Source organism: Ostrea edulis, chromosome 3 (assembly GCF_947568905.1).
Source record: "Ostrea edulis chromosome 3, xbOstEdul1.1, whole genome shotgun sequence".
Lineage (NCBI taxonomy): Eukaryota > Metazoa > Mollusca > Bivalvia > Ostreida > Ostreidae > Ostrea > Ostrea edulis.
Genome location: NC_079166.1, coordinates 21588424 through 21603078, shown reverse-complemented (window position 1 = coordinate 21603078; position 14655 = coordinate 21588424). Strand labels below are relative to the sequence as shown.

Genomic DNA, 14655 nt, shown 5'->3' with positions numbered 1-14655 from the left:
AAACACGGTATTTTACAATGTAACGAGTATAAGAACGCCATACGATCTATCTTAAGATTTCTTGAAGTTAAGATAGTTTTGTGAAATGGAACTGTCGTATCTTATGATTGTCATAAGTCAGATCTTAAGACACTCTAACGATCTATCTTATGACAGATTTTAAGATAGTTTTGTGAAACCCGACCCTTTTTAATAGTAACAATGATAATTCAAAGGAAGAACACACGGACATTAATGATATCAAACAAAGTCCTTCCTACATAAATACAAATTTCAAGACTTGAGAGATGCAGGATAAATATTTTGCCATCTCGATGGCTATTTCCAAACTTATAAGTTTGATATACATTTGTGTAGAATTATTTCTTTTGATGAAGCATCCAACGCATCAATTATTATGAGTCGTTGACATGAAAAGAAAAAAAGTAAAGATAACGAATAGTAATCAATTTCATAAATCCTATAAAGAATTTAAAGCTATGGAGGGACAAACACAGGTCCCTGGACATACCAGGGGTGGGATCAGGTGCCTAGGAGGAACAAATATTCTGTTGACCGTTCATATACACCGTAAGCCATATATTTAGACCAGGTAAGCGGATTTTATCTTAATATTACATGTACGTGTATACAAGTATACTTTTCAAAATCAACATGAATGTGTCAGTAATATATGCTTGCGACAGTGTGCTTCTTTCTTGTTGTTTACCTAGTTTATGTACATCGTTCAGTTCAAAGAAATGAATACATCTATTTTTGAGGAATGTGAAATTTGCTTCAGAATCGATTGTTAGTCATTGAAATGAACAACAGTGTAATGTAATGTGCTGAAATGTACAAGGACATATTCAATATTTCCAATATTTATATCGATAACAAAAACGTGGACATAAGTATTTTGAACTTTTGGCAATGAAATTAAAAATATCTATGTCCACGTTTTTGTTATCGATAGAAATATTGGAAATATTGAATATTTCCTTGTACATTTCAGCACATTACACTGTTAATTGTTAAATTTCAATTGTCAAAACGGAAATATTAAGTACTTTGTAATTATATTGTGGAATATACAGAACTAGTTCTAGTTTAGAGATTTTGTATGAAATCGTTATACAGATATATGAGTATTATTTTGAAAACTCTGCTTGCATATGGATATACTACCCGTGATATTGATTGGCGTCATTTGGATTGTTGTAGCAGGATGCTTTCGTAAGCTATAAAGAACATTTAATATATGATAAGACTTTCTTCATTAAGTTTTAGAATACTTTACTTTCGAATGGAACACTGCTTAGCTAAAAAATTCGCCGTTCACTGCAAGCCGCTTCGAAGGAAAATCACTTGATTTTCTACATGTGGGATATTTTTTCTTATTGCAAAATCCACTTTGAAAATTATTGCTGTGCTTTAAATTTTTACAGAAGTTAATTTTCGTTCCATCTAAACTAAGCATGGTACACGAACCTGAACCATTAAAAATATGAAATCTTTAAGCCTTTAAACATACTGATCTGATAGGAAACACATAGTACAAGTTCATATTCATATCCATTCAAGGCATGATAAATACTTAATAATTGATTGATTGATAACACATATATGTTGTGAGCGCTGGGTTAATTGTTAAAATATCACAACCACTAATGATCGCGGTATTTCTTTAAAAGCGTACTTTTCAAGACAACAGAATCGATCACCGAGATATCGTGTATTTGAAACACAATTGGTGCCTGAAACAAGTGCATGAGGAACTCAATTTGGTGTTACAGAGACCTGTTTTAGAATTGTATGAAAACACTTTTTATTGCCCTCAAATTCTATAGAATAGATATTTGTAAGCAATAGCATTAAATGTATCAAAGTGCAGTCAGGCGATTTATTCTAGACCACCACCCAGCAACATTAGTGAAAAATTACGACTATGTCCTTTTTGGTCAATGTGTGTGACCGAAGTATGCGGTTAACAGTTTTCGATTCAAAGATATGTCACCAAGTTATTATTCCCTTCCAAATGTAGAAAAATAAAGATATTTCAATGATTACAAGAACTTCTCCTGATATACAGGTTTCTTCATGCTTTATAAAACTGGTAAATATAAACCTTGGGATAAATTGAAGAAAAGTTATACCTTAGTTATAATAATTGGATAGCTTCTTGGACATGCGGGATACCACATCCATAAAAGCTGTGCATACATTGATTAACCATAGTATTTTCACCATAATTATGATACCCGCATTCTTATGCACATATGAACTTCCTGAATTATTTCTGCATCAGTTCTAATAAGTGCTTAGTACAGGGGTAAATGTAACGTTTTTCTTGTTTGTTGTTTTGCGTCTTATCAGAAAATATATCCACTACATACATGTACAAACGAAACTAGCTGTAGATGAAGTACTATGGATTATAATATATATATTGTACTTAATGTCGTGGGAATGCAAGTTCTTTATTGAAAAACGGCTGTCATGACTGGGAAACTTAAGTTTGAAGGTATCATCCGAAATACCCCACTTCTAAATATTTAGCATTTGTCAGAGGAGCAGTCACTACCTAGTATTAACAAATCGCTGGAATCGAATTCTTAATTCACGTTTGCAAAGCAAAGATCTTCACCCGCTACAGGTAGTGGTTGCAATGATGTATTATATAACTCAATAACAAAATATATAAATCACTTTGGTACAACTGCAAGTTCGATCATTCTAAGCATACAAAATACATCTAAATGAGCAGACACCTTTCGTGGCGGCTTTCAGCTCGTCATTTAGACACATCGAGGACGTTTCATCCATCAATAACATTCACTTCCATGTATATGTATCCCCATGAACTCGAAACAAAAGACACCACTGAGTCTTCCACATGTGATTAATATTTTTATGTTTTATTAAACATTGCAACGAACAGATTCTCCATCTTCAACTTCCTATTATTTTTCATTATCACCTGCATGTGGTGATTATGTCTCTCAAATGATTCGATACACGAGAGCAATTTTTAAAACAGGGACATGCTACTGACAAATAAGGGGAAACAACTAATGTTAGGGATTTGAGCAATATCGTCAAAGTCTTTTTTTTTTTTTTTTTTTTTTTTTTGCAACTCGTCATTATAATGGTCCTTCCTTCAATTCAACATATTACAGGTCGGATGTTTTCTGATGTGTTTCATTCCAATTCTTAAGATTGATCTTCGGGTGTTAATTTTGAGTACAGATTACTCCGTTTACCAGATCAAGATGTAGAGATCAAGTAGGATGTTTCGGTCAACAGAATATGCTTAAGCCTCTTAGTCACTTAATCCAATAACTTTTGTTTCCAGAGGTCCATACTTGCCCCACTCTAAAGTTTGCATTGCTTATAGGAGTTATGAGATTGATCGCTGTTCGTTATCCTCGTCTTTCATTTAATGAAGGATTTATGAGATGGATAACCATTGATTTTATAAATGTATATTTTACCAAAATAATGTCAGCTATAACGATCCACTATATTTGATGCCTTAACATCGAAGACGTTTAATATGTATTTAAAACAACTAAAATCTCTTATTTAGCATATAATTAGTCGTCATCCTTTCTGAAAATTGTCATTGTACAGTGTATAAAGATTTCTTAAAATATGGATTTTTAAATATATCAAAGATATAGAAATACAATATTATCTTTGGATTTCCAATGTTTCGGCTTGAGCATCACTGAAGAGACATTATTTGTTGACATGCGAATCTGGTGAATCAAAATTGGTACCGTATACGTTTTACATCAATACGCAACACTTTAGGATCAATGAACATTCCATTAAAATATTAATATTTGAATGGTCTGTAAATTAAGAGAAAAAAAGTAAGAAAAATGATAAATGAAACCTACAATATTCATACGATATGAATCAGATAAATAAGAACAAGTGTGATGCTTTGATATTTGAAGCTCGATGTTTTGAAAGTTGACCCTGTTTCTAATTGTTTGTAAAAAAAAAAATATAGGTGAAAAGCTGTTTAAATGAAGAAAACTGAATGCCATTGATATTCGTTTGAAGATTTTGTGCAATTCCCTACTTACTAGACATATGTTGGTGTACTGAATGTTTTACGATATATGAAAAGGTGATCGAATACTGAACAATCTCATTAGTCCTATAAGAAATACAAGAGCTGGGCTGATACAGACCATTGGGCATATACAGTCCCTGAAGCGTTCTACTTTAACATTTTCCCGTTAGTTCACCGTGTGTTCACCGTGCGTTCACCGTGAGCTCACCGTGCGTTCATCGTTCGCTCTCCGTGCGTTCACTGTTTGCTCACCATGCGCTCTCCGTTTACAGTTTTGCCCTCACCGTGCGTTCACCGTTCACAAAGCGTTCACCGTGCGTTCACCGTTTGCTGTCATTCGGAACACCAGAGTCAAAGGATCGATTTGCATAGCAAGACAAAAATGAAAAAGGAACGTGTGTCTAAGAGTGAAAGTAAACTTTCTTATTAAATCAGAAATTTGATTGATAAAGTACAAATATCAGGATTATTAAATGCAAAAATTCAAGGAAAACTGCAGATCGCTAATCAATTTCAAAGAATAGAATAAATCATTGTTATTGTCATTACAAAATACAAGTATTGTTTGGTTAAAAATTGGGAGAAGTTCTGAATGAGAGAAAAATACAAGATTCTTCAGTTATTAAATTAACCCTTATACATGTACATGTAGCGCAGAACGAGCAACAAGCGCTGTACTTGTACAAAAATGGGGCAGTCTCAGTTAATAAACACCTCGCCCCACCCGAATTATCATTTTATCATTTTGAAATTTGGGCAAAAGCATAATTTATTATAGTTTATTTTGTCTCACTTGACAATAATTCTATATAAGTTTATTATTTTTCTTAAGCCCCCCCCCCCCCCCTTCCCCCCATCTAATACTTAAACAAATAGAGGATATCTATATTGCGTGTTTTGATATTTGGTTTATCCAACGAGAAAATATGGTGTATTTATTCGCGAGGCTTGCCGAGCGAATAAATACCCCCTATCAACGAGTTGGATAAACCAATTATAGATGTTCTATTTATCACGTACGTTTTCTTTTCGCTTAATTTTGAGATGATCCCCGGTGTCGTAGAAACAGCTGATTGAATTTGTTTTGACTCCGTGGCTCGGACGACATGACTATCAGCATTCTTTAATACGCAGGAAAAAGTAGTGCGCTTATAATCATTCATATACAGTACAAAAGGGCATTTCATAAAAGAAACCATATATGAAAATTGTTTTAGAAGGGATTATAGTTTATAATTAATAATGGTTTTGCCATTCCAACAAAATAACAACAGTTACTATTGAACGAGTATTTATTTTTTGACGTAGGCCTGACCTTCTGATCAAGTTTGATGTCGGCGTCTTTTTTAAATAAACATGTGTAGATCTAACAACAATCAATGAAAGTAATTTCTTACTGCAGCGTTATTAGAATGTCCAACAGTTTACAATGAAAAGTAGACGTGTTTGTGCCTTTGGATTCTATTCACGTAGTTTCTTTGGATCTGAAAGCGAGAGGAAATCCGGAGACACTTTAGGCCTAGTAAGTAAAGCTGTTGAGCTTTATCACATTCAATATAATATGGCTCCAGAGAAAAGAGACTGTGCTAGTGAATACTTGGTACCGCAGCATGTCGAGATACTTTCGATTAGTATTGTCCAGTAGGCGATTGATTCCTTGTCGATGATCATAGTGTGGACATCTCTTTGTTTTCTGGTAGTAATTTTTGAGTAGTTATTGATCGGGTTGACATTTTTATGGCCGGTAACTTGCACTATATGTCAGCGGGGGCAATATCGTTTAATTTTGCTATAACAGAAATTCTAAATAAATACAGAATAACAAGTTACACGCGTTATTTCATGCGTAGATTTGCATAAACACAGAAAACATATCATCCAAGCGGGGACAGTGTCAAAAGTAGTGCGGACCGGAAGTGCTTTATCAAACGGGCGTCTGATAAAGCTAATGCTTTATCTCACTTTCAATATACACCATACGTATGAGATAAACGATACTACACTGCACACTTCAATGCCCAAATGTCAAATTGGTTTGACAAGTATTTCTGATTATTTTACGCCTATATTTATGACAGACGTTGTCAAGAAATGTATTTACTTCATTCCCCAAATTTGAAACTTTAGAATCGTTTGTATCTAATATAAAAATGAAATTGTTCTCGTACATTTCTGCCCCACATATAATATACGTATAGTTCAGTATAATAAACAATTTTATCCGCATTAAAATATACAAATATTGGACAATCTAAATGTAAATTCATGGTAACGCTATTTATTTTGTACGTACGTACATTAATTTTGGGATTATTTCCTCAGGTCAATATACTATACATGTATTTGCGGTAAAGTGAACTACGCAAAATCTATGTGGGAATAAACCTTTTATAAATACTATTTAGAAGCGTTCAGGTGTCATGTAACAAGTAATAAAGTGTATATGTAGAACACGTTCATCTTAATAAGAGTGAGATGATAATGTATTTCTTATAAATAGAAATCGAATTTATATAGGAGCAATGAACATATATTCCTGTTGCAATCGAAGCAAGTTGTAGATTCGTCTTTTCGGGGTAATTCTAAACTCTTATGATACGATGGTCCCGCTTCCGGTAAACAAAATGAGCAGATCGGTACCAACACAATTCGTCTCAATAACATGTATCAACAAACACTCGGCTTTAATAATAAATATATGGATGTCAAAAATAGTTACAAAATTTTAGATTTTATTTAAGATTAATTTCATCCGATGAAATTATCTATCTAAAACACAATGTGTTTGTGCAATACTCAGGGGATGGACTTCTTTTCCATAAAAGGAAACGTGAGCATTTATGGATTATCAAATCACAGATTTTGTTGATAGGGAAAACCTATTATACAGTACTTAGGTATTGACAATCTGGGTGACTTCCTCCCACGCCGATTCCTTCACACGAGAGCTCTTCACTCCCATCCCTGCCCCCTTCATTCTCTGCATCGGACTGCCTCCACCAGTGCCAGACGCTCTCTCTCCGTCCAGTTTGGTTTATGGGCTTTGGGAAAGTCGGAGTACAGCTCCATCTTAACGTTATACGCGGCAAAAGACAAGCAGACGATTTGTTTACGAAATATACAGCAGTGCGGAAGTTACGCTTTTTGACAGACGGGCCGCTTAGTGTCGTGAGGAATAAACTCACCTGAGCAATAAGATTAACTCATCTGAGATATAACTAAGATCGTTTTGAGAAATGCAATTTAAGCAAAATCTCAACTAAGATAAAAACTCAGACTTAAGTTGAAACTGAGTTGAAGATTTGAACTTTTTCTCGAAATCTAGGCCTGTTCTACCCTTGTTGGTTGTTTAATGCATTTATCTTGACTCCTTTCGGGGATGTTTTTTTAATTGCGTGTAATCCAAACGACCGCTCTCGTAAATTTTGATGTCATACATGTACTCCTGTAAATCCTTGGCGCAAATTACAGGATTATTTTTATTTCACATGCATCGTTTATACTCTTGTATTAGGGAATTAAATACCTTGCATCTTTAAAAAATAAAATTACATGTAGTATACAGAGATGACGCAACGATATTAATGATCTATGAAAACGTCAACAATTCTAAATATCATAAAATATATGTTTCTATTGTTTATGTATACATGTATATGTATATGTAATACTGCAAACAATGTGCATATGAAATTTGTTTTTGTCTGTGCATTGATGTGAAATTTACAATCATTTTCATGAGAAATACACGTCTAATACTTGCACAAAAATGAACGAACAGATGTATTCATATACATATTCTCTACCTGATTATAAAGTAAATACAATCCAAGTGGAAAATCCGAAATATACCGAATGAATAGACCATTTTGCGTTCACCGTGCGCTCACCGTTCACTTTGGGTTCACCGTGTGCTCATCGTTCACCAAATTGCGTTCACCGATCGCTCACCATGCGTTCACCGTTCAAGTGGGGAAAGTGGAACGTTTCAGGGACTGTAGGGGATGGTATCAGGTGCTTAGGAGGAGTAAGTATCCGCTGTCGACTGGTTACACCTGAAGTGACCCATATATTGGGTAAATGAAGTGATCCACACTTTTGATTTTTTTTTTATTAAAGTTACTGTTCCCAATTGGATAATCGCCAACAATATTTTACTATATCTACTTTATATGCTTTAAAGGACACTACATATTTCTTGTCAACGTAATATTTATTCTCATGTTTTGTTAGAAAACCTTGCTGAAAATCCAGAATATAAAGGCCAAGCCTCTCAAAGCATATCCTACAGAAAGTCGCGGTATAATGCAGAAAATGCGGTAGACGGATACTTTGAGGAGGATGGCGGTGTTGATACCTGTAGCTTCACAGTGGCTGGGATCAAATATATAACAGCGTGGTGGAAATTGCCACTGAAGCTTATGTCAAATGTGGCATTTTTGCAAATCTTTTTCCGAAGTTCAAGTAAAATGAGATTAAGCTACATTATTTAATCTTATATAATATATGTCACTGGGAAGGCAAATTATTCTAGAGAATAAGATTTAAAACCTAAGGGTAAGAGTGATCCATTATCCAGCTTAGTAAATAACTAGTCAACAATAATTATTAAGAAATATCATTATGTGGATCCTGTAACAATATTAATCATGAAACAGTGTTGCTTAAAAGAGTATATACCGTATAGCAGGTACTATCGCGGTCGGAAAAATTCGCGATTGTTGTTTATTTAGACAAACATCGTGGTCGGTTTGATTTGTGGAAAACCAAATCTTGATATCAGTCAATTTATTTCTTATCAAATCGCGGAAATATTGTTTCAGTGAATATAGCGAAAATTAACTCTGCACGTTAATATCCTGCTATACAGTATATATGTCATTCCAGAAGTCATGAATGACTTTCTATATTTTGATTCAAAATATATAATAATAATGTAGTACACTGTTGGTGTGTTAGTAAGGTTTTGCATGTTGACTTGCCATTGACTTCACCTGCCCTTTCCTCATTTAATTATACATATATGACATGACCAACGACGTGAACAATTATACTTTCAAACGGAAAAGTTTTTACATCAGTAAAATATCTACAAAAACGTCTAGCAATAAATCAGCAACAAGCAGCTAAACATAATGTAACATGCAGTGTATGTACATGTGTGTATTTAATGCTAGTCATTCTCTTGTAAAATGTACATATTTTACTGATATAAAAGTTTACAGTTATTCCCGAGGGAGGGACAGGTCTTCCCGAAAATTTGACAAATTGTTCGTGCCTTTGGTCATTCCAGTGTATTATATTATAGTTTATGTATTTGAGTTTGCACCCACATAGTTTATTCCATAGTTTTAGGTATCAGTTGCATTCTATATATATCTATCTATCTATCTATCTATCTTTCTTTCTTTCTTTATTTCTATCTATCTAGCTAGTTAGCTGCATACACACAAACATAGATTTAATGAGAATTCTAGGTACTTGCAATATTAATTCAATGTAAATGGGAATATGAATATACTGTATTTAAAGGGAAATTTGATTAAAACCTTAAGCGTCTATTAGATACATAATCTGCTAATATTTTCGAGGCATACCATTTATGAAATACATGAATAATACGTAATGGGAAAATGATATATCTTCTGTGGTATATCCAGGGGTCCTTGTCTGCCCAACTCTCATTTTGTATTGCTTATAGGAGTTATAAGATTGATAACTGTTCGTTATCTTCATCTTCCATGTAATACAATTTCTTTTGAGAGGCAATTGTGTTCTATAGAAATATGTTTGATGTTTTAATAATTCAAACACAGTGGTATTCATAAAACATTTTTTCCTAATGTGTTTATATCTTTGCATATATTTCAGCTATAAATCGTCACATGGGGTTTTCCGTATTTCTATTCAATGATTCGTCTTTTGTTCCACCCTATCCACCAGGATATCATATATTTACCCATGATGGCTCGACATGTCTTCAACAAGGAATGAATATCACTGTGAATAAAGTGACTCGTGGAATAGCTTTATATAACTCAAGAAATAACCTGCTGCAAGCAAGCTGTGCGGGATATGACCCATTAATAACAACTATAGAAATTTGTGAAGTGATGGTTATGGGTAAGATATAATTGATTATATTACAGATAGTAAGTATGCATACTCTAAAGTAAATTAAAAAGGATCGTAACTGATCTGTATATAGTTTAACATCCCTCTCAATATTTTTTTCACTGGTATGGAGACGTCACCATTGCCGGTGAAAGGCTGCAAAATTTAGGCCTATGTTCAGCGCTTATGACCTTTGAGCAGGGAGGGATCTTTATCGTGCCACACCTGCTGTGCCATGGAACCTAAATGTGGGGTCTCATCTGAAGGACAACCCCTTTTTACCGCCTCTTACGACAAGGAAGGGGCACTGAGGTTCTATTCTAACCCGGAAATGTTGTATTGCATCTATAATGATAAGTATATTTTCCATTTCAAAGATAACACTTTGTCATCTTTCTTTCTCTGCCAGGTTGTCAATCACAACATTATGGAGAAAATTGTTCACTTTGTGATAAAAAGTGCCTGAACAGACAGTGTGATGCATTTAATGGGTCATGTATATATGGATGTGGAAATTCTCTCATGGAAGCTCCAGACTGTTCTAGTAAGACTGTATTGTATACTGATTATAGCATTATATTGTGAAAGGATTGCTTTGTGGTATCGTTCCCAAAGAAAAACTTAAATATATCATTGTTAAATTGTTTTTACTCTACTTTAGGTTAACATCTTTCGAGATTGCCTGTGTAGAGAAAGATCTATTATGAAATATCTAATTGAGAAATATTCATATTTTTTAAAAGTTCAACATTCTCATTTTCAAGTGAAAATTCATTCTGACCTTCTTAGGAAACACATTTCAACTTTTGTAAGAATGAGTGATTTCGCACATATACGGTACAATTACATTAATCATTAGAATTGCCCCGCGGATGACCTTCCGTTGTGCAGTTTCATTGATTGTTTTCGTGAAATACCACTTTGTATGATTTTCATTGCTGTGTCAGATCACAGAATCAAATGTTCCGCACGAAAAAAATATTAACCCGAGGACGATTAAGATTTATAGGAAAGAAACTGTAGATGAAATCCATGATAATATATATTCATAACACGTGTTGACTCAATGGCATTTGAATGGTATCTTTCCATATCTAACGTTTTGTTTCTATTATCATGGCGTCATGCTGTCTTTTAAAACAGAATCATATTTTAAATGTATTCATTAGTTCATGGTAATATGAACTCGCCAAATTTAAAATGAGGGGCTTTTGATGAATCGTTTCATTCTATAGATTGTAAAAGCGGATTTTATGGACGAAATTGTAAGAAGCGATGTGGCCATTGTAAATTCGGAACTCACTGTAACGACATCACGGGAATCTGCCCTGATGGATGTCAGGATACCTGGAAGGGGCCACTTTGTTCTGGTAAATATTTGTATTGAAATATCCGATACTTTTATCTTTCACTCTGGAACGTTTATTCCAAATGTCTTGGTAAGTTTTGGTAGAGGCAGTATGATGTCCTTACTGGAGGTTGGATTGAATGCAATTTATCTTCAAAATAAGGTTCACGTATCCGTCATCTCGTATGGTCATAAATAATTCAATTGGATATATATGCAATTATGCGAGGATAATTTGCGATATATGATAAGGTATCAAGCATTTAAAACGACATTACCGGCCATTTGATTCCTTATGTCAAAATAGTGTACAATTATCGCAATATAAGTAGAGTTTTTAGCAGTATATACGATTGTTAATTAGGACATCGTAATGATGATATACCTTGATTAACAATCGACTAACGTTTTCGAGTTCATGGGAAATATATTCGGCATCATCGTTCTATTCCTTTTTGTAACAAGCAGGTAAACAAATCCAGGTGTTCCAAACTTAGAAATACCTTAGATTTATGTATAGAGTGACCAATGCGAACATACAACACCATGCATCTACCGAAAATATGTTTTGCATTTTTTCTAATAGTACACTTGAAATATATCAATTATTTTGATACATTTAATTTGAAGTAGCAAAAGATGGGGGGGGGGGGGGGGGGGTAGATATTCTTTTCTCATAACAGTTTTGGTATTGATTATCTAGTGAATATTCCTCCATCAAGATTATTATTGATATCGTTTTTTTACTCAGTGGTGCTTTCTTTACTTTCAATCATGGCGTCATAAAATATAGCAATACGTGTTTTATACTACCACAATTTAAGTTAGTATACTCACACTACAGAAAGGATATTTCTACTATTAACATGTGTTTTTATTCTCTCATTTTATAGAATCATCTCGCAGATTTATCTTATATGCATACAAAAACTCCAATTTCAATTAACTGTTAACTTTTAGCTGCATATGTTTTAAATGACTATTGATGTAGTTATTTTTGGTTTTTTTAATTTCCTTTTTTTCGCACAATTTTTCGAATTATTTATTTCAATTATTCATTCAGCCAATTTCATACAAAATGACATCTTACGATCTAGAGTTGGCAAAAACGTTATACGATTTAGATTAGTTCCGCTCTCTATCATTAAGAAAAGGAAAGTGAAATAAGGACATCTACATCTTCCATCAAAATAACAACGTTGATTATATCAAACATGCAAAAATTATATGTCGCTAACATTACTACCTTTGACCAAGATTTGAGGCAGAAAAAACCTGTGTTGAAATAGAAAAAAATTAAGATAAACCATACCAGCATTCAATCCATCATTACTAGCATTGAAAATAATAGGATAAATAGTCTTAGCATTAAAAGCAGCAAGCATTGCTTCTATTCAAATTTAGCAAGATTAACTGAGGAAAAGCAACATTCCTGCTGTAACTGAAAAAAACAAACTGTATATGTAGCGTATGAACTGTCTAAGGTTACAGTTCAAGAAATCATGAGAAAAATAAGTTATTTAACTTTAGTCCAAAATGAATTCTGTGTTACGACAGATTGTTTTGAAAACCACGTGATGAGTATGAATGACAAGATAATACAAAATGTTGCATTTATAGATGCTGGATTACCCAAGCCTTTATTGATGATCATTTCTATCCTATCAACGCTTGTTATTGTAATGATCCTATGGGGAGCCCATAGACTGATATGTAGAAGAAAACGAAAGTCACATATTACACACTCTGTTGGTACAGGAGCTCAAACACCTGGGGACGATTATTATGATCTACATGTAATAGACGTACCAGGTGAGGATCACATTTACAGTAGCATTGTCTCCTCACTCTACGATAGGGTGTCTATTGCAAACGACGATGAAGCAAATAACTCATCGTTGAATACTGTTACAGTTATATCAAATGTCAATGAGGAATACAGTCAGATTCATTCTTCGTTAAATGAGGATGCAGGCATGGAACGACAATCGTGTGAACAGTAAAACTATATCATATTGCAAGAACGGTATGGTTTGGAGGTTAACCACGAAATATGTGTACACCAGGCACTTCAATGGTCTATTTATAATTCAGGCATCCATGCCCACAATATTTTTGAATAGGCTCGTTGTGTAAATAAAGATATGTTTTACAATCTCATGAGTACGTTTTGTGTACTGATTGTATTCCTTTATGAGAGTAATGTATCTTAGTACGTTTTGGTTTCGTTTACCAAGTTTACGTCCAATGGAATACATATAAGTTCCATCATGTTCATATCAAGAGGCATGGTTGGTCAGGAAGACCCTACTTTGCTACCTGCTGTAAATTGTATTTAAGGTAATACTAAACAGGTAACGAATTTTGTTTTGAAAATGCAGAAATGTTTTACTATAATAGACTGCATCTGTTTCTAAATTCTAATAGATAGTTGACCTGCAGAAGTTTTTGGAATAAAACTCATAAACCCAATGTCGAACATCTCATTTAGAAATAATGAAATTGGCACATTGATTTTGACTACAGATAGCTCCGTTTACCTGATCAAGATAAAGGATTCACGGTGGTTGTGACCGGTCAACAGGGGATGCTTACTCCTCGTAGTCACCTGATTACACTTCTGATATATTCAGGGGTCCGTGTTTGTCTAACTCTCTATGCTTATAGGAGTTATAAGACTGATCGCTGTTCGTTGTGATTGTCTATAAGAACATATCATACAATTTGACCGTTACGATTGCACATTCAATTTATAAAAAAAAATTGTTCAACTCACTTAAAATTATTTCTTTGTAAAATATATTTCACATTGTAGAATATACATATGCTAGAGCAAAACGTCAACATTTAGGCTCATTGAGATAATATATTTTGGTGTATATATTCTTAACTGTGATCATCGTAAATCCGTAAGTGACCACTTCAATTCATTATCATATCAAGAAGAATACAATGATTTCCGGTGTGGTAAAAATTCTAATAATCATCAAACTATATCTTTGTTGTTTCTACCGTTTCCATTGCAATTATTATCTATATATATATAATTAGCAAAACTAATGTATTTTCTGTAAAAACATCTGGAATAGCTACATTTTTCCCAGTAGATTGAACATAATCCACATTT

General features: G+C 33.7%; 1 protein-coding gene across 1 annotated transcript; it reads left to right on the top strand.

Annotated features, from left to right (window-relative positions):
• Positions 1–1130: 1130 nt before the first annotated feature.
• Positions 1131–13945, top strand: LOC125677630 (uncharacterized). The gene is made up of 6 exons (XM_056157763.1): positions 1131–1215; positions 8300–8530; positions 9938–10189; positions 10590–10724; positions 11416–11550; positions 13149–13945. Exons 1-6 carry the CDS (start codon positions 1155–1157, stop codon positions 13529–13531), a joined length of 1197 nt encoding a protein of 398 aa, XP_056013738.1. The 5' UTR covers positions 1131–1154; the 3' UTR covers positions 13532–13945.
• Positions 13946–14655: the final 710 nt, after the last annotated feature.

Bases quoted from the DNA above. Each gene is read 5' to 3' on its own strand.
- LOC125677630 (XM_056157763.1), top strand. From the start codon at position 1,155: ATGGATATACTACCCGTGATATTGATTGGCGTCATTTGGATTGTTGTA. The intron at 10,190-10,589 runs GTAAGATATAAT...TTTCTCTGCCAG, and splicing joins TTGTGAAGTGATGGTTATGG to GTTGTCAATCACAACATTAT. The intron at 10,725-11,415 runs GTAAGACTGTAT...TTCATTCTATAG, and splicing joins GGAAGCTCCAGACTGTTCTA to ATTGTAAAAGCGGATTTTAT.